Source organism: Zalophus californianus, chromosome X (assembly GCF_009762305.2).
Source record: "Zalophus californianus isolate mZalCal1 chromosome X, mZalCal1.pri.v2, whole genome shotgun sequence".
Taxonomy (NCBI): Eukaryota; Metazoa; Chordata; class Mammalia; order Carnivora; family Otariidae; genus Zalophus; species Zalophus californianus.
Genome location: NC_045612.1, coordinates 1,115,737 through 1,138,325, shown reverse-complemented (window position 1 = coordinate 1,138,325; position 22,589 = coordinate 1,115,737). Strand labels below are relative to the sequence as shown.

General features: G+C 53.3%; 3 protein-coding genes and 1 pseudogene across 7 annotated transcripts in view; 2 read left to right on the top strand and 2 right to left on the bottom strand.

The window, feature by feature from the left end:
* The window catches only part of PLXNA3 (plexin A3), a 217,448-nt gene extending 203,856 nt beyond the window's left edge, over positions 1-13,592 (top strand). The window contains exon 35 of the transcript XR_004819857.1: positions 13,039-13,592. The gene's annotated coding sequence lies outside the window, so the exon portion shown is untranslated. The remainder of the gene's footprint in view (positions 1-13,038) is intronic.
* Positions 1,780-10,602, bottom strand: LOC113930597 (NF-kappa-B essential modulator). Of its 2 annotated transcripts, XM_027607842.2 has the most exons (8): positions 10,576-10,602; positions 9,601-9,719; positions 7,814-7,966; positions 7,047-7,143; positions 6,038-6,181; positions 5,647-5,789; positions 5,413-5,474; positions 1,780-5,202 (listed from the first exon to the last, which is right to left on the bottom strand). In XM_027607842.2, the coding sequence occupies exons 1-8, from the start codon at positions 10,585-10,587 to the stop codon at positions 5,060-5,062; spliced, it is 873 nt and encodes a 290-aa protein (XP_027463643.1). In that variant the 5' UTR covers positions 10,588-10,602; the 3' UTR covers positions 1,780-5,059. The 2 variants fall into 2 exon arrangements, with proteins under 2 accessions (XP_027463643.1, XP_027463642.2); XM_027607841.2 differs by lacking the exon at positions 10,576-10,602 and having other exon boundaries at positions 9,601-9,797.
* Positions 13,593-16,556: 2,964 nt separating the features above from the next.
* On the bottom strand, positions 16,557-17,930 carry LOC113930598 (annotated as a pseudogene). Its single transcript, XR_003522539.2, has one exon. The product of XR_003522539.2 is annotated as a ribosome biogenesis protein WDR12-like (transcript).
* Positions 17,931-19,841: 1,911 nt separating this feature from the next.
* Positions 19,842-21,202, top strand: LOC113930601 (EKC/KEOPS complex subunit LAGE3-like). Of its 3 annotated transcripts, none has more exons than XM_027607848.1 (3): positions 19,842-20,238; positions 20,579-20,702; positions 20,905-21,202. In XM_027607848.1, the coding sequence occupies exons 1-3, from the start codon at positions 19,928-19,930 to the stop codon at positions 20,914-20,916; spliced, it is 447 nt and encodes a 148-aa protein (XP_027463649.1). In that variant the 5' UTR covers positions 19,842-19,927; the 3' UTR covers positions 20,917-21,202. The 3 variants fall into 3 exon arrangements, with proteins under 3 accessions (XP_027463649.1, XP_027463648.1, XP_027463647.1); XM_027607847.1 differs by having other exon boundaries at positions 20,579-20,707; positions 20,902-21,202; XM_027607846.1 differs by having other exon boundaries at positions 20,579-20,722; positions 20,902-21,202.
* The last annotated feature ends 1,387 nt before the right edge of the window (positions 21,203-22,589 follow it).

The window sequence follows — 22,589 nt, the reverse complement described above, 5'->3', positions numbered from 1 at the left end:
GGCGCCGGAACGGGCCGCTCCGTGCGGACTCCCGAGGGCCCGCTGCGGGACCCAGGCCTCAGCCAGCGCAGCCCGCCCGGCCCTGTCACCTTTCTAACATGTCAACGGTCAGCGGGCAGTGGAAGGCCTCCTACGCGTAGGGCAGGCTGGGGCTGCAGGCTCAGGGAGGAGACGGCGGGCCGCCTCCCCGGGACTGTTTCGGGGCCCCTATACAACGGCTGGGCTACCCACCGTGTGATGGGGTGAGAGGCGTGCCCCCACCCCAAGAAGCAACGTGGGCATCCCGGGCCCTAGGACCTCAGGACGTGACCTTATTGGGAGGCATGGGCTTTACGGAGGGGACAGTTAGTCACGAGGTCCCGAGGCTGGGCCCCTGGAATCCAGCGGGCCTGCGTGTCCTTATGTGAAGGGGAGAACTGGGGACAGACACGCACAGAGGGAAGGCCTCGGGCAGACACAGACAGATGACTGCCGTCCACGGGCCGAGGACACGGGCCTGGAACGGCTCCTTCCCTCGCGGAAGGGACCGACCCTGCCCACTCCCGGCTCCTGCCCTTCCGGCCTCCGGAACGGGGGCACGGGGCACTTCGGGTGGTTGAGCCGCCCGGCCTGTGGTACCGTGCCACAGCAGCCCCAGCCGAGAGGCCCCAGGAGCGCCAAGTCGACCCCTGACACACGGTCCCGTACCGGTGCGCTCTTTCCTCAGCCGACTCCGAAGTTACATGCGTGCTCTGCAGCCCAAAGGAACACACGCAAATTACAGCCATTTAGGAACGACATCAATACAAAAGGAAACCTTAATCGCCGGCAATCCCACCACCCACATCCATCCAAACGGTAGCAGGGTGCGCACAGGCTGCTTTTACTTTTTTATTGTGGTCACACCTCATACATCGTTGTCTGCTGGCTTTTTTCACATCAACATGCGACAGAGCGAGCTCCTCTCCGACGCCACAGCCACCATGTGCACCTGGCTGCCTCTCCCAGCCAAGCACGCTGAGGAGGCTTCCTGCACACGCCTGCTCCGCCCTGCCACACCGGCCCCCATGCGGGGGTGCAGCTCAGGCCCGTCCCCCCTGCACCTTGCCGGCAGGGCGCCAGTCTCCATCTGTTCCTTGTTTCACATCACTTTTCGTCTAGCTGGAGTCTGCGTTTTAGTCACTAGCGAGGGAGAAATGCTTTCTTATTGTGCTTGTTTTGTTGGTCACCTGGATTCCTCTTAAGCGTTGGCCAGCGGGCAACAGAGGGCACGCATTGTTGTATGAGCAACAAGAAATACTGTTGTAATTTGCAGTGACGTGGATGGACCTAGAGGGTGTTACGCTACCCGAAATACGTCAGTCAGAGAAAGACAAGTATCATATGATCTCACTGATAGGCGGAATTTGAGAAACAAGACAAGAGGACCATAGGGGAAGGGAGGGAAAAATGAAACAAGACGAAACCAGAGAGGGAGACAAACCGTTAAGAGACTCTCAACCTCAGGAAACAAACTGAGGGTTGCTGGAGGGGTGGGGGGTGGGGGCTGGGCGGGCTGGGCGGGCCGGGGGGATAGGGCATTGGGGAGGGTATGTGCTATGGTGAGCGCTGTGAATTGTGTAAGACTGATGAATCACAGAACCGTGCCCCTGAAACAAGTAAGACATTATACGTTAATGAAAAAAGAAAAAGTTTTAAGGGGCGCCTGGGTGGCTCAGTCGCTGAGCGTCTGCCTTCGGCTCAGGTCGTGGTCCCGGGGTCCTGGGATCGAGCCCCGCATCGGGCTCCCTGCCCCGCGGGGGAGCCTGCTTCTCCCTCTCCCACTCCCCCTGCTGGTGTTCCCTCTCTTGCTGTGTCTCTCTCTGTCAAATGAATGAATGAAATCTTAAAAAAAAAAAAATTTTTAAAAGAACTATTGGTGTACAAGCAACAAGAAATACTGTTGTATGAGCAACAAGAAACGTCGTATGAGCAACAAGAAATGACATAGGTTTCAGCGGGATGCGCTTCCAGCTCTCTGTCTCTGCCTCCCAAACCCGGGCTTGTGAAGGTCAAGGGGCCACTGCTCATTGGGTAGGCAGGCTGCTTCCCTCACAGAAGGGATCCAACCACTTGTTCTGGAAGCCCGATCTAGGTAAAGCCAGAAGGGGAGAAAAGCAGAATCCCTCCCTTCTAAGTGAATGGCCTGGTTTGAAGTCCTGGGTGTCCAGTGTACAGCTGGTCCCACAGGGTGCTCTGAGGAGGTAGGGAGCAAGGGCACCCCAGGAAGGGAAGCTTCGAAAGGGCAGCGGTTCCCAGCCAATGCCTGGTCCTGCACCCAGACCCTGACTCAGCTGGCCCGGGGCCCAGGCACGAACATCAGTAAAAGCCAGAACCTGAGGAAAGCACCCCAGGAAGGGAACGGCTGCCTCTCTCACCACTCCTGGGGCTCATCTTCTCCCTCCCAACATCCTTTCCGAAGAGGAAGCCAGTCAGAGGAGGGCTCCCCCGGGCCTTTGTCCACTCTCCTAGTAAAGCACGAAGCCCATGCCTACGCAGCTGGTGGCTGTCACCCAGGGCACCGGTCGGTCCAACGGTTCTGTCCCACCGCAGCCCGCAGCCTTCCTTCTCCTCCTCCTGCCCGTGGCTGCTGGCCCTGGCGGCGGTGGCCAGCTGGAGTCGGGATGGCCCCAGGAGCAGCAGTCCCCACGCCTGCGAGGGCCCGCCCCGCACCAAACCAGCTTTCCTTCCCACAGAGCGCCCAGTGTCTCCACAGCCCAGTGGCCACCATCACCCCAGGAAACAAGCCCCTCCGACGGAGCCGCCGGGCCTGGAGACACCGGTCCTCACCCGCATCTCTCCTAGTCTGTGCGCTCCGGAAGATAGCCCCGTGCTGGGCTGAATGGTGGCCCAGAGGATAGAGGCACGTCCTAATGCCCAGAATTTGTGGCTATGACCTGGGTTGGAGGGGCACCCGAGTGGCTCATCAGTTGGTTAAGCAACTGCCTTCGGCTCAGGTCATGATCCCAGGGTCATAGGATCGAGCCCCGCATCGGGCTCCCTGCGGGCTCCCTGCTTCTCCGCCTGCTTGTGCGCTCTCTCTCTCTCTCTCTCTCTCTCTCTCTGCCAAGTAAATAAGGAAAAAAAAATGACCTGAGTTGGAAAAAGAGTCTTTGTGGATGTAAGGAAGATAAAGCTCTCAGAATGAGCTCATCCGGGACGATGTAGGTGGGCCCTAAATCCAGGGCCTGGTGTTCTTATAAGAGACAAGAAGAGAAGACTCGGTCAGGAAGAAGAAGAGGCCATGTAACCACGGAGGCAGAGAGTGGGGTGGCAGAGAATGGAGCCAAGAACACCAAGGGCCACCCCCAGAGGCTGGGAGAAAGGCCCGGAACTGATTTTCCCTCAGTGCCTCCAGAAGAAACCAACCCTGCCGCCCTGATTTCAGAACCATGAGAGAATGAATTCCCGTCGTTTTACGCCCCCAAGTCAGTCATTTGTTACAGTGGCCATGGGAAATTCGTACATCCCCCCAAAACTAAAGGTGCTCTTTAGTTTTGCAGAAAAACTACAGGATCAGGATTGGGACGCAGCACCCGGAAGTGGGGAGCCTGTTTGTGCCTTTAACATCTTCCCAAAGGACGATCGTCTGTGATTAGACATCTGGGCTCCAGGAAATGGAGAAGGGGCTCCCGCTCCTATACACACCAGGCAAGCCCCCGGCCCAGGCTCGTCTTCGCAGCAGGCTGCCAGCCGGGCTGTCTTCAGCGACACCCCATTCCCAACCAGGGGAAGGTGGGGGAGGGCCAGGCGAGGCTGGGGCATTCTTCCTCCACTTCCAACATCCCTTCCTGACAACCACAGGCTTAATGCCCTTGGCTTTGACATCAAGGAAACGTCCAGAATCTTGCAAAACAACAGTAAGGAGCCCTCTAGTGTTCATAACCTTCCAATCATCACCAAGTGGCTTCCCTTCAAAAGGCCGGAGCATACGGGGCTGGTGCGGGGAACAGCATCACAAGCTTCTGGGATGTGATGGAAACACGGCCACCACCGCTCACGCTGGGCAGCAACGCGCTCAGGGAGGACAGCAGCACGCTGTGGTGTTGGGAGAAGGAAAGGGAAAGCGTACGTGGGGGAAGCATCTCCCCGTCAAGCCACGAGCCGGTCACAACCACGGTAAACCCAAAGCAGTGAAGGAAAGGTGGAGAAGCGTGGCCGTGCCTAGATGACCAACTTCAAGTCCAAGTCAGAGTGAAAGAAGATACTTGCAATTTCTATCGTACACAAGAGCCGATCCCACCAATGACCGAAGAGCTCAAACACACTGAGGAACAAAAGACTAACAGCCCAACAGAAAAACGGGCAGAAAATACAAACAAGCCATTAAGCAGAATTGGAAAAGGCCCTTCGGGCTCACTCGGAATAGAGAAACACATGCCTGACAGAGGGCAAAGCCCACAGGCTGGACACCCGTCCTGTGGGCAAGGCTCCGAGGAAGCAGGGACAACGCACTGGCCCATCTAACCCGTCTGCAGCTGCTCAGTGGTGCGGCTTCTAAGAATCCGACCCAGAGATACCCACAAAGTGATGCACAGGGACGTTCGCTGCGGCATCCTTTGCGACGATACAGGAGTGGCAACAACCCAAATGTTCCTCACGAGTGGACAGCCAACATCTACTGGCAGCGCAGCCTCCACACGGAATACCACATGGCCCACAAGGGCCCTGGCGCCACGGCGCATGGGAGCTCGCATGCGAGCAAAGGCTTCTGCCTGTGTTGGCTCGAGAAGTTCTGGGAGAGCCCTGGCCTCGATTCTTGACTTTGCCCGTGGAGGTGGAAAGCAAGGGAGCCCCCAGAGGCAAGTGGTTGAAGCAGACGGCACAAAGAAGAAGGGCAGAGCATCAGGCCTAGCGGGTTCCTTGTACCCTAACAGAGGCAAACCAGCAGATGGGGGAGCTGAAGCATAAGGTCCTAGAGCTAGCTCGTGGGGCTCACAGAAGTGGCCCGTTCTGTCACCCAGCCCGTAAGTCGGGAGCGGGCAGGCGGGAAAGCACAGAGCGCGCCGTCCTGTGCTGGTCCCTCCCCCGCAGGCAGCCCCTACTCGATGCACTCCATGACATGTATCTGCAGGGTGTCCATATCAGGAGCCTGATACTGGCACTTGGGGCAACAGAAGTCAGGCGGCTCCTCGGGGGGGCTTCTCCTCTGGCTGGGCAGGGCCAGGTGAAAGGAGGGGTGAGCTGGAGAAAGAGGGGAGGCAGCAGAAAGTACTGAGACTTGATAGGACTGTGCCGCCCGACCACTGGGGTCACCAGCACTAGCTCCTCCCCTCTGCCCCCCTCCCCCCCCCCAGAGGGGGTACTACACTTGGGAGAGCAGCTCTGGTGAGTTGAGATGGCACTTTCTCTAACACCCTGCCCTCTGCAGCCCTCCTCCTACAGCTCACTCACCTGGGGTGGGGGGTAAGGGGGCCTGGGAGACCTCCACGTGCCGCTTCCTCAGATCTTCAATCCTTGGAAAAGAGAAACCATCCAATCAGCCAGTGCACATGGAGCCAGTGGAAGGACAGGGCAGGGGGAGGGGAGAGGGAGGGCCAGCTCGTAGCCCAACAGAGCAGTGCGGCCACTACCAGAGACCCGCGGCACCCGGCCCCACTCCTCATGGGGATGGACTCCGAGGCCCACCTGGCCGACTCCTGACAGCTGGCCTTCAGCCTGCTGTATTCCCTCTGCAGCTGCTCCAGCTGCTCCTGCAGGAACTCCTTCTTCTCCGCCAGTTGTTCCCGGGCCTGCCTCTCGGCCTGGAAGTCGGCCTTGTAGATATCCGCCTGGCAAACAAAGCCAAGACAGGGGCACGCCCACCAACTGTTGGCCATTCATTGGACACTCCATGCCGGGGGACGAGGGAGAGCCCTGCCCTCCCAGAGCCCGTGGCACAGAGAAGGCCAGCCCCAAGTGCACTGAGAGGTCAGGGAACAGCACAGGGGGCTCCAAGAGCTTCCGAGAAGCCACCGCAAACTGACGCCAGAGACGCACCAGGTCCCGGGGCCAGCAGGCGACAGAGGAGCGCCCTCACCTGAGCCTTCAGCACCGGGACAGTCTCCATCACAATCTTGTGCTGCTCGGCCTCTTCCTTCAGCTTGTCAATCACTTCCTGTTTGGCCACCAGGGCCTCCTCGGCCTGCTGGAGCTGCTGCCTGAGATCCTCCAGCTGCATTCCCTAGAAATGGGCAAGGGGGTACTGAGGGAGCTCAAGCTGGCCCAGGGTGAGCTGCTACTCCAGGTGAGAAGAACCAAAAGCAATGAAAGACGCGCCCTGGCTGGCCAGTGCCGGAGTAACGCCAACCACAGGCTGTCAGCGTGGGCAGGACACAGGAAAGCCAGAGGGTGGAGGGGACCTCTGGGGTCATGGGGCACAACTTCCCACCCAGGCCGACACTCCTTTCCCAGATTCCCCAGCCAGACAGCCTGCCTCCAACGCTTCAAGGAACAGGGCCGTACTTCCTTCTGAGGCCATCCCCTCCATGCTGAGCTGCTCCCGCACTAACACCCCACCCTTCCAAGTCTCCTCTGGGCACGCTCGTGTTTGACAGCATCCTTCTTAAAATGTGATCACTAGAAACTGCACCCAGTACAGGTCTGATGAGAACCAAAAGAGGGCTCGCAGCCACCTTGAACAGGGCGAGAGAAGCGTTCTGGGCCTTACCTTGGCTCTGAGAAACCAGAGCCAGGAGCCAGGCTGGCAGGAGGGACTGGTCGTGGAGACAAGCATGTTCCCGGCCCACAGAGGGAGCATCCAGAGGCCCAGCCTAGTCGATTGCAGCCCACAAGCAGCACAGCCCAAGGATCCCGGTCTCCCCACATCCCGCCCTCAGCTGTCACATTGCGACCCTGGCAAAGCTCTAGGACAAGTCAAGCATCCCTCCCCAAATCCCATTCTGTCAAGTCTTCATGTAAGAACCCGAGCTCCCATAGTGGTAAATTTGGGGAAGCAGGCCCCATGCTCTTCCGTTTCTAGGCTGCAGGGAGAGGAACCCAGGCAAGTCGGTCCTAGACAGTCCCGAGTACATGCCCACCATACTCACTCGGTTTCGCTCACTGCTCACCACGCTGCTCTTGATGTGGTTGTCATACTCTTGGAAGAGCTGGTGATAGGCCACCTGCAGCTGGGCCAGCTTCCGCCTGAGGAAAAGGAGCCTTTGCTGGAGAAACAACCTTGTCCTACTCCGGCCACAGCGTTTCTGCTTTGCAGCCCCACCCTCTTCGTTCTTGTCATATGTCCACAAACCAGAAGGGGGCTTCCAGGGGGCACTTGTGCCTTAAAGGCCATCGGCGCTAAGGCAGGCTTCACTACATGGTTAGCATCCTTTTTCTTAAGACTAACACATTTAAAAATAAGAAGGTTTATAATAGGATGGGACTCTCCTGGGCTCTTCAAAAAAGTCATCTGCCTTCGGCTCAGGTCCTGATCCCAGGGTCCTGGGATTGAGTCCAGCATTGGGCTCCCTGCTCCGCGGGAAGCCTGCTTCTCCCTCTTCCCCTGCTTGTGTTCTCTCTCTCTCGCTCTCTCTCTCTCTCTCTGTTTCAAATAAATAAATAAATAATCTTTTTAAAATAAATAAATAAGTAAATAAATAAACGAAAGGAGGCCTCAAAGGCATGCCAACGAAAGCAACGCAGGGTCTGGGACCGGATGCTGTCAACATGTGGAGAGCACACATTATCGGATCAAAGATGGATCGTCTAGGTGTGGTCATGCTCAGGGACAGTCCGTGGAAGGGCTCCCCGACAGCTAGAAAGTCACTGAGGGCCCTCTGGTCTCTGTCCCTCCTGCGGGCACAAAGCCACTCACTTCTCCTCCGAGGCAGCCTGGCGCTCCATGCGCAGGGCCGCCTCCACGCTCTGGCTCTGCATGCGCAGCTGGTCCACCTGCACGCTGTGCTGCTGCTGCAGCGTCTCCCGCTCGCTCTCCAGCTGCCGGGCCTGCTCGCTAGCAGCTCGGGCCCTGGCACAGGGGAAGGGGGCGGTCACGGTAGGGCCCCCAGCAGGACGGGGACGGGCCTGCCGGGGTGCTCACAGGATCCCCGCCGCACTGAGCAGGAGGAAGGTGGAAGCCGGCGGCGGGGAGGGGGGCTGCTAGGAGCTCCGCGGTCCGCGGGGAGAGCGCGGGCACAGGAGTGGGGCATAGTTCTGAGCGTCCCGCCAACGCAGAGCCCCTTCCGTGTGAGAGAGGAAGAGGCTGTCGGCTGTCAGGGCGGAAGCGCCGTTACCGGACATGGGACGACCACAGAGAGCCAGCTTGGGAGCGGCTCTTTCCCTCCCAGTCCCTGTTCTAGAAGCGGCAGGAAGGCAGCTGACCCATCTCAAGGGCTCAGCTGCAGTCCCAAATGCACACACCTGGAAGAGGAGCCTCCCACCCGCCTGGCTGGGTGACGGCAATGGCTGCCCCGCCCCCCCCATGCCACGAGCCATATAGCCCCACAGCCCCCCCCCGTCTCCGAACTCCGCTCTCCTATCTCCCCACAGCTCCCCAGATCTCCCGGCCCAGGCTCCAGCCGTGTCATCCTGCTGGCCCAAGGCCTTGCATGGTCCCCACCGCAGGGGCGATGGTGGCTGCTTCTGGGGGGCGGGGGCCCCTGGGGATGGTCACTGGTCTCGCTGTTTCTCCGCACCCGTCCGAATACACTGAGCACATCTCCATCTGTGATCTGACGTCGTCATCACCAGATGGGACTGCCGCCTGCCCGGGGCCCTGGAACAAGGGGGAGTGCCACTGCAACAGGACAGGCCCAAGGCTCAGGGGGCCTCCGTGTGTATGACGTGGGAAGCTCTTCCAATGGCCACACTGAATGCCCTGAGGTGCAAGCAAAGCTTCTGTGTCCGAGCTGTCCAGCTCAGCATCTCCATGGCCGGCCCCCAGGGCAAGGGGCACAAAAGGACGCTGCCCACGTAAATGTCCGCGCAGGGTCGGAACCCCCCAAAGTTGCCTCCAGCTGTTTCTTTCATGTACACGGAAAGAGACAGGCAGAAAAGACACCGATTTGTCCTAAAAAGGGTGCACGTGATTTTAGAAAGCTGGAGGCACAGAAGAGTACACGGGGGGAAACAGAAGAGGGCCACGAGCCCGAGGCCGAACGAGATGCCTTTCCTCACACTCTGTTTTCTAGACGGAAGCCCGTCCACACGGTCTCGCGTATCGCTGACGGCGGCGAACCCCGGCCCGCGCCCCTCCTCCCCTCCTGAGGCAGGAAGGCAGCCGGGACACCGCCCAACGCACCCTCAGCACCCACCGCACCGGCAGAGCTGCACCCGCCTCTCTCTCTGCAGGGCAGCAGCCCGGCGGCCTGAGAGCCCAGGAAACATCTGTGCCCTCTGACCCAATCATCCCACTTACGGGAACCCCACTTTCCAGAAAAGAGCCTGACAGTTTGCCTACTGAGGGTGGTCCCTGGGCCCGGACTGTTCGCACAACAGGGTGCTTTATGCAGAGCACCTGCTTCCCGCTGGGAGGCGGGAAACCCTTTCCTGCGATCACCACAGCTGACCTCTCCCAGAGGAACCCGCCAGGGGCTCCTAAGGTGCCTCACTCTCCCCAGGTACCCGAACGGCGGCCCCCGAGGCCTTTCCCTTCCCACTCACCTGCCCTCCAAAGCCTGCCGCTCCTTGGTGGCGGCCTCCAAACGACTCTGGCTCTCTTGGAGCTCCCCCAGCAAGGATGTCACCTGGGCTTTCACAGAGGCCTTGTCCTCAGCCATCTGCTGCATGAAAAAAAGCCACTTCCTGTCAGTAACACTTTCTTGCCGGCTGCCCACCCCTGGCATCCCCAAGCCCCAGGGCAGTGGGCGGGGACTAAGACATGTCACCGGAGGGCTTCTCTCCTGCCCCCAGAACCGCCGCTCACCTCTGGAAGCTTCCCAAGCCCCAGCCAGGCAACGGTCCCGTGACCCCACGTTCCCAAACCCCTCCTCATCCCTGCAGACACAGGGGCACAGAGTTGCCTCGAGTCTCACGAGGCTGACGAGCAGGCCATGAGGACCGAGCCCAGCAGATGCTCAGGGAGGTTAGACCTAAAGATAGTGTCAAAATACATGCTCCCCTCCACAAGCCAAGGCCACCAGGAGAGACGAGACGGACTGCCACTTGCCAGAAGGCCTCTCTACCAGTGACAAAATTCAAGGGTTGTCCGAATCCCCTGATGCCCGGTCTCCCTTCTCCAGCTGTGCAGACCAGGTCCCCTGCGACCTTAGGCCGCTCAAACCCAGAGTCGGTGCATCAGTCCTTCACAGCCGGACCCCCTCCCTCCCCCCCCCCCCCCCCCCCCCCGCCCCAGCAACCGCTACTCCCGTACTCCACGCCCCTGTCCTGGCTTCCTGTGCACACGCACACACCACGCCCGCCACTCCTTCCCTTCTCCTCTGCATCTCCATGCGCGGGGCTGCTCTCCAGGCCTGCCGTACCCCCGCAGGCCGACAGCTCCCAAATTCACAGCTCCACGACAGACTCTTCTCGGGAGCCCCGGCTGAGCTCTCCAGCTACCTGCCCCGGACCCCCACATCACCTATGCCTGGCAGCAGACCCCGTGGGCCAGGGCCCACTCCGGTCAGAAGCCCTCACCAGGGCTGCCATGACTTCCACCTGGGCTCCTCCTCCATTCCTGCACCTGTTCCTACAGGTTTCCTGGGTCTTCTAGAAGGAATCACAAAGTGGGGAGCTTAGGACAACAGTAATGTACTGCCTCCCGGTTCTGGAGGCCAGAAGTCCGAGAGCAAGGTGTGGGCAGGGTCGGTGCCTTCTGAGGAGCCTGGGGGGAAATATGGGCCAGCAGTCCCTGGCGCTCCTCGGCTCATAAACGCATCACCCCAATCTCCGCCTCCATCATCACATGGCCGTCTTCCCTGGATGTCTTGGCGTCTGTTTCTCTTCTGATAAGGACAGCGATCACTGGATTTAGACCCATCCTAATCCAGTATAACCACATCTTAACTTTATTACTTCTGCAAAGACCCTATTTCCAAATAAGATCACGTTCTGAGGTACAGGGTTTAGAATGTGGACGTTTCTTTTGGGGGGACACAATTTAACCTCATAACACCCCCCCTATACTCTACAGTCTACAGGAAACCAGATAATGCCTCACACTAGCACAGCAGCCCCTACGGTCCCTGTGACACTTGGGTCAAAGCCCCAATCCTGCAACACTAGCCCTACTAAGCCCACATAACCAGCCCCTACCATGACTCTCCCCGCCCACTCCTTAGCCACTTCTACACAGCTGGACACCCGTCCTGTCGGCAAGGCTCTGAGGAAGCAGGGACAACGCACTGGCCCATCTAACCCGTCTGCAGCTGCTCAGTGGTGCGGCTTCTAAGAATCCGACCCAGAGATACCCACAAAGTGATGCACAGGGACGTTCGCTGCGGCATCCTTTGCGACGATACAGGAGTGGCAACAACCCACACAAGCAGGGGCAGTGGAGAGGGAGAAGCAGGCTCCCTGCTGAGCGGGGAGCCTGACGGGGGCTCGATCCCAGGACCCCGGGATCACGACCTGAGCCGAAGGCAGACGCTTCGCCGACTGAGCCACCCAGGCGCCCCGCGGCGTAAGTCTTTGCATGAATGGTCATTTCCTTAAGGTCGATTCCAAGAGGTAGAATTACCGAGTTTTTACTTTTCGTGTTCTTCGGCTTCTCAACCTGCAGTACACAATCGCTCTCCAGAAAATACGCCCTCCCTCCAGAATTCTCGTCTCCCCACGTCACCACTACGGTGGCTTGCTGCCAGAATAAAAACTTACTTTGAACGAGGGAAATAAACACAGAAACCGCCCAATAGGAATTTGGTGGCTTACTGGCCTTGTTTCAGATGAGCAAAGTAGCGCGGCAACAACTGGCTAGGTGTTTGCCTGGTGGGGGCGGGGGGGGCGGTGTTGGTTGGCTAGCTCTCTGTAAATGCTTGTGTCTTGGAACCTCGTTAAACTACTAGTAACATGTAGGTTCCATTGGACTTTCTACCCACATGTTCATGGGATATCCGTAAGCAAAAGCAGTTTTAGATCTTCCTTTACAGTCGGCATGCCTTTTACTGGAAAATAAATAAGTATGTGATGGCGTGATTACTCCTCCTCGTGGGGTTGTATTTCCATGCCTCTTTGCATGCCTCGTAATTTTAGATTGGATGCCAGGCGTTGTGTATTTGACCTTTGGTGCGGTGTCTTTTTTTCCTTTTTATTCCGAAACATAAGCTTTGTTCTGGCATGCTGTTATTTGGAAACAGATTGGTTCTTTTGAGTCTTGCTTTTAAGAATTAGTGGGACCGGGGCCGCCTGGGTGGCTCAGCTGGTTACGCGCCCGACTCTTGGTTTCGGCTCAGGTCAGGATCTCAGGGTCCTGGGATTGAGCCCCGCATTGGGCTCCATGATCAGTGGGGAGTCGGCTTGAGGATTCTCTCTCTCTCTGTCTCTCTCTCCGTCTGCCCTACCCCCCTCAAATAAATAAATAAATCTTAAGGGGGGGGGAGAAGAAAAGAATTCGCGGGACCAGAGCAGCTATTGGTGTAGAATCTGTTTTTTTCCACACTACCGAGGCAAGACCTTTCTGAGTACCCTACCTGATGCCTCCCGAATTGTGAGGTTTCCCACTGTGGCTACTAGTCCCTGCCTTGGGTAAGCGCCGGGCATAGTTACCTTTCATCCTTGCGAGTGGTCCTTTCCCCGGCCTCAGCTAGTTTCCTCACACGCTTGTGCTGACCAGGGGTCTGCTGCTTACTCCAGTGGGACCCTCTGCGGATATGCAGCATTCTGTCCCTCTGCGGCCCTCTGGTCTCTGGTCCTCTGCCCTGCCAGCTCCATCTCCTGCACTCTCCCCGTTCTGCCTCCTCAAGTCAGGGCTTCCGCTGGGCTGCATTTGGAGACACTCTCTCCAGACAGTGGGCTGCGGCAATTCAGGGTTCATCTCGTGTCTTTTCCTTCGCCCAGGTCATTGCCCTTGATTACCTGATAGAACTTTTGTGTCCTGTATTTCATGTGTGTTTCTTGGTGGCTGTTTCAAGTTTTTTACTTCCTACGCCTCTGCCTTTGCAGAACTTGAAGAGCTCTGATGTGGGCTGAGAGGGGAGAAATGATGCTCAGCGTGATGGTGGCGGTCATGATGGTGATGACGATGGAGTTAATGAAAATGATGGAGAACCTCACCTGACTAGATGCAGCAGCTGTAGCGCCTACAGCGAGGATCTGTTTCTCTCTTTCCGTCTGTGTCTCTCTGACTTTGTCTCATTCTCTCCCTCCTTTTTTTTTCTTTCATTCCCTTCTTTCCTTTCTTTCTTTCATCATTTTTAGACATTCCTTATCGATGGAGAGATGAAAACTTAGCTCCCGTACTCCACTACTTACTACACTTCTTCTTCACCTTATGCTCTCTTATTACAGAAAACTAAATTTCCGAAAGAATCAAAGTTTAAATGGGGGGAGATGAAAGCATACAATTAAATGGAAAATATGAAACCATGAAAATGGAAGGAGAAAACACTGATGAAGGATTTTAACGTACCATACAAAACCCAGAAGCCATGAATGAGTAAAAATTGTTCAATATCTGATTATAAAGAAATGTTAAATTTATTTATTATGGCAGAAAATATCACTAAAAACATCACAATGAGAACAACTGGGAAAATTATTTGTATGTCAAATAGTTAACAAAGCACGATAAAAAATCCAGAATCCCCCCCCCCAAAAAATCAATCCCTAGTTGTGTAAAAAATGTTGGATTCTATTATGGAATAAAATACCAAAAATAAGATGAAACTACAAATAACCAATTACGAAAGGATTTGTAACCCAAATACTAAACTAAGGCTAATATCACTACAATGCAAATAACTCTTAGAAATCAATACACAAAAGACAACAACCCAGTGGAAAATTGTACAAATGACGGGAAAATGGCATTTATGGAATAAGAATTTTAAACAGTGACTTAGATACATGGTATGACCCTTTTATGTTAATAAAAATATAGAAAAGCAAGTTAACACATCCTAAGGAAAAATCTGGAAGAATACACTGACACTTGGTCATGGTGGCTAGTGCAGGAACTGAGACCACTAGAAATACTTGCCTCTAACTTACACATTGGTGTAAAGGCCGTATGTCTTTTTTTTTTTTTTTTTTAAGATTGGATGTATTTATCTGACAGACAGAGACACAGCGAGAGAGGGAACACAAGCAGGGGGAGTGGGAGAGGGAGAAGCAGGCTTCCCGCTGAGCAGGGAGCCCGGTGCGGGGCTCGATCCCAGGACCCCGGGATCATGACCTGAGCCGAGGGCAGACGCTTAACGACTGAGCCACCCAGGCGCCCCCGCTGTATGTCTTTTATATTAAGCATATACTACACTGGTAAGAAAGGTTAAAAGTGTAGATAGATACAGAATTGTACATACATTATGATTCCAGGTTTGTTTCCCTGCTTTACATATGCATGCACATACATGTGAAATTCATAAAGAAACCTGAGGGAAACCATTACAGTGTTCACAGTGGTTCTGTCTAGGTGGTGAGAGAGTGGAGAGTATTTTTTGGTCATTCGATAAGTTTCTGTAATTCTGCAACTATGTCCAATGACCATGTTTTGCTTCCATAAACTCAAACTAAAATCCAAAACAAAAAACAAACAAAAAAAAAAACCACCACAACATTTCATAACCAAAAATGCAACCGAAATATTTTATCTTTGCTGGAATGGGGAAAAATCTGGCACACCAAATGGACCATCTACACTAAATTTCTTTTTTTTTTTTTAAAGTAAGCACTACACACAACATGGGGCTTGAACACCCAAGATCGAGTCGCATGCTTGGGGCCCCTGGACGGCTCAGTCTTTGGAGCATGTGACTCTTGATCTTGGGTCATGAGTTCAAGCCCCATATTGGGCATGGAACCTATGAAGACAAAATAAAAGCCGCATGGTCCACTGACTGAGCCAGCCAGGTGCTCCCCCACTCCGCCGTCTACGCTAAATTTCAAACTCCTAAGTGACTGGATTCACCCCAAAGCATCAGGCATGTGCCAGCTTCCCTGTGAAGGAGTGCAGCCTGGATTTAACTTGACAAATGTCTGGCACACGGGAGTCACTCAGGGAGTGCTGGTTGAATGAGAAAATGAAAGTGATTACGGCAGAAATTCTGGGCTGAGGCTGAACTGGACACCTGCCATCTCCTCCCACTTGAAGGGGTGGCGAAGACAAGGCATCTTTGCTCAGAAGTGAAGTTGCTGTGACCAAGCCAGGCCTTTCTCCAGCTGGGGAGAATAGGAATATGAGAATGATGTTGGGACACCTACTAATGAAAATTCATAACATTAGCTGGTGAAAGGAGAGACGCTATTCTATACACTTAAAGGATGCTAAAATAGCACTTGTAAAATCCAGTGTCCCCACCTGACACTGGAAACCCTTGGTGGGACTGGAATTGAAGCCTAATCTCAAACAGCAGAGTCTGGATGTCCTTCCCCTGCGCAAGCCACCTCACCCACACGTCTGCCCTCCCACCCTGTCTCTCTGGAACGCATAATTGTGCTCAATCTCTACTCAGGGCACTCATCTACCCTCAGCCCTCAAGGAAGCTTGGCTCCATCTTGGAGGACACTGTTTTCTCACTGCCCTCTCCTCAGGAGGCTTTCCTTTCTTCTCAACCCCATACACCTCGGGGTAGGATGTAGACAGTGTGCCTCCCCCAGGGCTGTTCTCCTGTCCCATATTCCTTCCTCCTTTACAAAAATCACTCTGGGAATTTTATGATTTCAGGTCTCACATTTAGATTTTTTTTTTTTTTAAGAGAGCTAGAGGGTAGGCAGGAGGAACAGAAGGAGAGGGAGAGAGAGGCTCTTTTTTTTTAATTTATAGAATGTTTATTATCTAATACTGACTGAAAGGTTTTGTCTAAAGATTCTATTCTATACATGGGTAGGTTGGGGAAAAAGATTCCTGGTTGCCATGAAATCTGTATGCAATTTCTAAAGGATTCTAACATAGCTTTAATACAAAGTACTTCACTTAGAATATTTCAACAAACTCTTAATTGGCAGCATCTACATGTTTTAATGCTCTGAATACCCACAAAGTCTTATTATAGTTAGACATCACTGTTTTACCTAAAGCAAATTGTATTTCTAATTTTTTCTGTATTAGAATTTATTAGTTTCCTCAAGATACTTTTTTTAAACAGCTAACATTGGAAAACTTGTTTGCCCATCAGAAATAAAAATCTGGATAATTACTATATTTTTAATATATGCTTTTACAGCATTTCAAAAGCAAATCTTAATTCAAACCAACACCTATAAAAGGAAATAAAAAAAACTCAGTTTACTTTCAAGAGTTTGCATATGGCAGAGAGAGCAGGTCACATTTAAATTTTAACAACATAAACGATTGTATAATAAATATAAAATAAAGAAATAGACAGTGGTAGCTATTATCGAGGGTGAAAACATTATATACACTTAAAGAGGCCGCTTTCTGAAACGTCACTGATGTAATCTGAGGCTTCTTTATCGATTTCATTTACAGAAACAATCTCTGCGGTCAAATTTATCATTCACTTTCATGCCCCCACATGAGAAGTAGTAGGTGAATATCTGTAGGAATACAATTTATTGTCTGCTCCTCCACTCAGAAGTAACCCAGTGTCTGTCCAGTCTACACTCAGAACTTTGTCTTCATGAGCAGCCAGATCGATCATAGAGAGGAGCTTTACAACTTCTTGTATCCCACAGTTTGACGATATTATCTAAAGAACCTGAAATCAGCTGCTGCTCATGGGTAGGAGACCACTTTAATGATGTGACCCAGCCTGTATGTGAGGTTAGGGACAGCGACACCAAAGAACCATCTTTAGTTCGGGGATCCCACAGTCTGATATGCCTATCTGTGCTTCCAGATGCTAAACGTTTACAAAGTGGAGAATAGGAGATACAATTAAACACCTTATTTCCTGTCAAAGTTGACGTAAGACTGCCAGACTCTACATCCCACATCCTAATTGTGTGGCCCCAAGATGCCCTGCAGATTTCTTCGGCATCTGACCGTAGAACCGAAGAAATGGCTTCCTTGCGGCCAGAGAGGGTCACTATTGGGAGTCCCTGTTAGTCCCAACTGCTCTGTTTTCTGTTTCTTTCTTGGTCGATGTGTGGATTCCTCCATTTCATCTTCTTCATCTGTAGGAACTGTGGACCGGATCTTTAGCATCTTATCCCAGGAGCCACTGCAAAATTTAGTTCCCGTGCTATCAACAGCTATAGAATCCGCACTTCCGGCATGGCTTCTGCAGCAGTGCAGGGCTTTCACTTTGTTTCTCTCCACATTCCACTCCCCTAAGAGAATCGTCTGATCCACAGAAGCACTCAGTAGTAGGCAAGACAAACTATCTTTTTTCACCCAGGCCACATCTTTTACAACGTCTGTATGTCCCACGATTGTCATTATTGACTTTCCTTCCAAGGACCAGATATCTCCGAGAAGTCTTATCATAAGAACCAGTCAAGATCCATTCCTCTGCCCCTCGGACAGAACTGATCCAGTCATCATGGAACATGCATCGCTCTGGCTGAGGGGCAGGCTACTTCTCCACATATTCCAATTCCACAACCTCTTCTGATGAGATGTTTTCCAGTTCCATGTGTTTGAGCAAGGGCATTCGCAGAAACTGGCCCTTGATAAGGAAGTCGAACTCCACATGTTTGTGGAACTCATTTTTGGCCTCCAGCAATTTATTGATGATGTCACTAAGGTCAGCAAGTTCAGAGGCTGCAGGAATTGAGAAGGGAACATCATCTACTGCATATTTCTTGTTGTCAGTGAAGAAGCGTGTCTGGAGCTGAGCCACGGCTAGGAGCACACACAAGGCTTGTCTACAGAAACGTAAGGGGTAATAGTCAGACAACAGGCTCTCTGGTCTCTTTAAGACTACAAAGAGAGGCTGCTCAAAATTAGCTCGCACAGATACGCGAGAAGATGCAGTCTTCTGGGCTTCCGCTTTCCTTGAGAGAGAGAGGCTCTTAAGCAGGCTCCACACCTAGCATGGAGCCCGACACGGGGCTCAATCTCACAACCCTGAGATCATGACCCGAGCAGAAATCGAGTCGGACGCTTAGCCGACTGAGCCACCCAGGCACCCCTCACAGTTAGATCTTTAAACCATTTTGAGTTTATTTTTGTCAGTGCTATAAGAAAGTGGTCCAATTTCGTTCATGTGCATGCAGCTGTCCAGTTTTCCAAGCACCATTTGTTGAAGAGAACGTCTTTTCCTCATTGGGTATTCCTACCTCCTTTGTCATAGATTAATTGACCGTAATTTCGTGGGTTTTTTCCTGAGCACTCTGTTCTGTTCTATTGATCTACATGTCTATTCTTATGTCAGTCCCATACAGTTTTGATCACTACATCTTTGTAGGATATCTTAAAATCTGGGATTGTGATAGCTCCAGGTTTGTTCTTCTTTTTCAAGATTGCTTTGGCTCCTCGGAGTCTTATTGTATAGTTCCATAAGATTTTAGGATTATTTGTTCAGTTATGTGAGAAGTGCAATGCTATTTTGACAGGGATTGCATTAAATCTGTAGGTTGTTTGGGGGTAGTATGGACATTTTAACAATACTGGTTCTCCCACTCCATGAGCATGGAATAGCTTTCCATTTGTTTGTGTCATCTTCAATTCCTTTCATCAGTGTTTTATAGTTTTCAGAGTACGAGTCTTTCACCTCCTGGGCTAAGTTTATCCCTAGGTATTCTATTCTTTCTGGTGCAATCGTAAATGGGATTGTCTTCTTAATTTCTCTTTCTGCTACTTCATCATTAGTCTATAGAAATGCAAGAGATTTCTGCATATTAATTTTATATACTATGACTTTACTGAATTCCTTTATCCGTTTTAGTTTTTTGGTGGAGGCTTTATGATGTGGAGGTATGTTCCCTCTCAACCCTTGTTGAGGGTTTTTATTGTGACTGAATGCTGTAGTTTGTCAAATGCTTTTCCTGCATCTATGAAAATGATCATATGGTTTTTATCCTTTCTCTTGCTAATGTGATGTACCGTATTGATTGATTTATGAATAGTGAATCATCCTTGCACCCTGGGAATAAATCCACCAAAAGCAAGATTGACCTATCGGGACTACACCAAGATAAAACGCTTTTGCATAGCGAAGGAAACCATCAACAAAACAAAAAGACAACCTACAAATGGAGAGAAGGTATTTGCCACTGATGTGTCCAATAAGGAGTTACTACTCAAAATGTAAAAAGAAGTTATACAACTCAACACCAAAATAATAAATAATCCAGTTTTTACGAATGGGCAGATGACATGAATAGACATATTTGCAGAGAAGATATACAGATGGCCAACAGACAAATGAAAAGATGTTCAACATCACTCAGCATCAGGGAAATGCCAATCAAAACAAAGAGGTATCGCCTCACACCTGTCAGAATGTCTAAAAGCAAAAACACAAGGAATAACAAGTGTTGGCGAGGATGTAGACAAAAAGGAAACTTTGCGCGCCCTGGGTGGGATTGCTAGCCGGGGCGGCTGCTGTGGAAAACAGTAAGAAGGTTAATCAAGGGAGGTAGTCACGTGCCAGTGGCCTCACGAGAAGGCTCTGTGGGGGGGCGGGGGGGGGGGGATGGTGCCTGCTGGCTAGGGAGCCCAAGTGACGTCAAGCACCGAGAGGCGGAGCTTCCCGAACTAGGCTCCACCTCCTCAAGGTCGGCTGGATCCGGAAATCTCCGCCACCACAGCGAGCCCGCGTTGGCGGGAAGCAGCCCCGTGTGGGGCTGTCTGCGCAGGCGCCGTGGGCACTCCCAGCTGCCTTGGGCGCGAAGGGGCGGAGCTTCGTGAAGGCTCTCAGAGTCGGAGCCCTTAGCTGAGAGTGCGGGCGGCTTTGTGGCGGGCTCTGGGGAGCCGGGCGCGGTGGCTATGCAGGCCCCAGACGGCGGCGACGACGGCGGCGGCGGCGGCGGCGGCGGCGGCGAGGCCGGTGCGGCGGGCGGAGCGGGCGGAGCCGGGGGCCAGGACCGCCAGCCTAGCCCCGGAGCTCCTGGTTGCCAGGGGCGCTCCGGCAGCCCTGAGGGCGATGGTGGCCCCGGCGGCGGCGGCGGCGGCGGCGAGAGAGCAGAGGACGAGGAGGCCGGTGATCCTCCTCAGGCCCGGCAGGCACCGCAGGCCCTGTGGCCTGGTGCGGATGCGGCGCCTGTAGCTGTGGCAGCGGCAGGCCGACTGCTGGAGTTGTATCCTTTCCACGGAGCGTCCCTGGGCGGGGGCCGTGGTGGGGTGGCCGGGGAGCGCGGTGGCAGCGGGGGCGAGGGGGCCGGTGGGAGGCGGGGGGGGGGGGGGGTTTGCCCAGGGGGCAGCAGGGGCGGGGCGGTCGGTGCGCAAGGGCCTGCAAGGTACGGGGGGGGGGGGGGGGGGGGAGGAGGCCTGACGGGTCAGGGAAGCGGCTCGGGGTGCTCGGAGGGGGCACGAGGGAGCGCGGGCGTCCTGGGGTAGAAGCGGGCCTCCGAGGGCTAAGGAGGCCTCGGGCACCGGGAGATTGAGGAGCGGATGGTGCCTTAACCGTGTCTCCTCCAGCACGCTCACCGTGCCTTTCCGGTCGCCCCTGGAGGCAGAGATGGCCCGCAGGTCCCTGGCCCCATACGCCGAACGCCACCGAGGGGTGGTTCAGAAGGAGCTTACAGTGAACGGCAGCACCCTGGTCGTGTCAGTTCTAGCAGAGTAGGCGGTGGGGAGGGGTGGGGGGCGGGGGCGGCAGGTGCTGGGGTCGCGTCTCTGTCTTCGAGTGCCGTCGTGGAGGCACTGACGCGTTTAGTGTGTGTATGAGGAGGGGGCTGGTGCTCTGCACCTCCACCGCAGTTCTCACCCGTAACCTCGTTTTCCTTTTTGCTCACTTTCAGTAGATGGACTGCTGAAGACCCCGTCTTCTTCCGAGCTTCGATCAACTCGTTCCTCGACCAGCTTTCCCTGGGGCTCTGGGTCCCCTCCTCCTGGAAGCCTAGGCCCAGGAAAGGGAGCTGAGGCCTAGTCTTGTGCCCCCTACTAGGCAAGGCACAGGGAGTTGGTACTTGGAGTCAATTGCCACTTTGTTACCAGGGTTTACTTTTTGGCCCGTAGGGGCCCTTGGGCCACTTGATTTCTTTCCCTGTTGCTAGAGGAGCGGGCGCTTCAAATGTTTGTTACTGCAGAAAATAAAAGTGAGCTACCATTTCTGTGTCTGAGTTTCTTTTCAGCTACTGTGCCTCCAGATTTTCTTGCCTTTTTTCTTTCTCGCGTTGGAAGGGAGGTTCTGGGAGACAGATTCCAATAGCACAAGGCTCTTGAAGACAACTTAGGGAAAGGAAAATCGAGTCCCACATTCAGCACGAAAACCTGCCAACATTTTGGAGTATCTCCTTGGTTGTATTTACTCGTTAAACGTATACCAGCATATCATGTGTAAGTTTTCAAGTTTACCATTAACTTTTTTCCTGGGTATTTTGCTTTTGGGGTTTTTTCCCATTAAACCTACTAGCTTTTCCAATCTCTAAAACCTCTTCAAAAAATGTTACTGAATAGATACATAAAATGCATGAGGTAATGTTGAACAGTTAAATCGTTCCCAGTTTTTCCCCAGTTATGGGTAGTGATTCAGTGGAATTCTTGGGCATAAGTCTTTTTTTTTTTTTTTTTTTTTTTGATTTTATGTATTCATTTGTCAGACAGCCAGAGAGGGAACACAAGCAGGGGGAGTGGGAGAGGGAGGAGCAGGCTCCCTGCTGAGCGGGGAGCCTGACGGGGGCTCGATCCCAGGACCCCGGGATCACGACCTGACCTGAGCCGAAGGCAGACGCTTCGCCGACTGAGCCACCCAGGCGCCCCGCGGCGTAAGTCTTTGCATGAATGGTCATTTCCTTAAGGTCGATTCCAAGAGGTAGAATTACCGAGTTTTTACTTTTCGTGTTCTTCGGCTTCTCAACCTGCAGTACACAATCGCTCTCCAGAAAATACGCCCTCCCTCCAGAATTCTCGTCTCCCCACGGCACCACTACGGTGGCTTGCTGCCAGAATAAAAACTTACTTTGAACGAGGGAAATAAACACAGAAGCCGCCCAATAGGAATTTGGTGGCTTACTGGCCTTGTTTCAGATGAGCAAAGTAGCGCGGCAACAACTGGCTAGGTGTTTGCCTGGTGGGGGCGGGGGGGGGGCGGTGTTGGTTGGCTAGCTCTCTGTAAATGCTTGTGTCTTGGAACCTCGTTAAACTACTAGTAACATGTAGGTTCCATTGGACTTTCTACCCACATGTTCATGGGATATCCGCAAGCAAAAGCAGTTTTAGATCTTCCTTTACAGTCGGCATGCCTTTTACTGGAAAATAAGTATGTGATGGCGTGATTACTCTCCTCATGGGGTTGTATTTCCATGCCTCTTTCCATGCCTCGTAATTTTAGATTGGATGCCAGGCGTTGTGTATTTGACCTTTGGTGCGGTGTCTTTTTTTTCCTTTTTATTCCGAAACATAAGCTTTGTTCTGGCACGCTGTTATTTGGAAACAGATTGGTTCTTTGGAGTCTTGCTTTTAAGAATTAGTGGGACCGGGGGCGCCT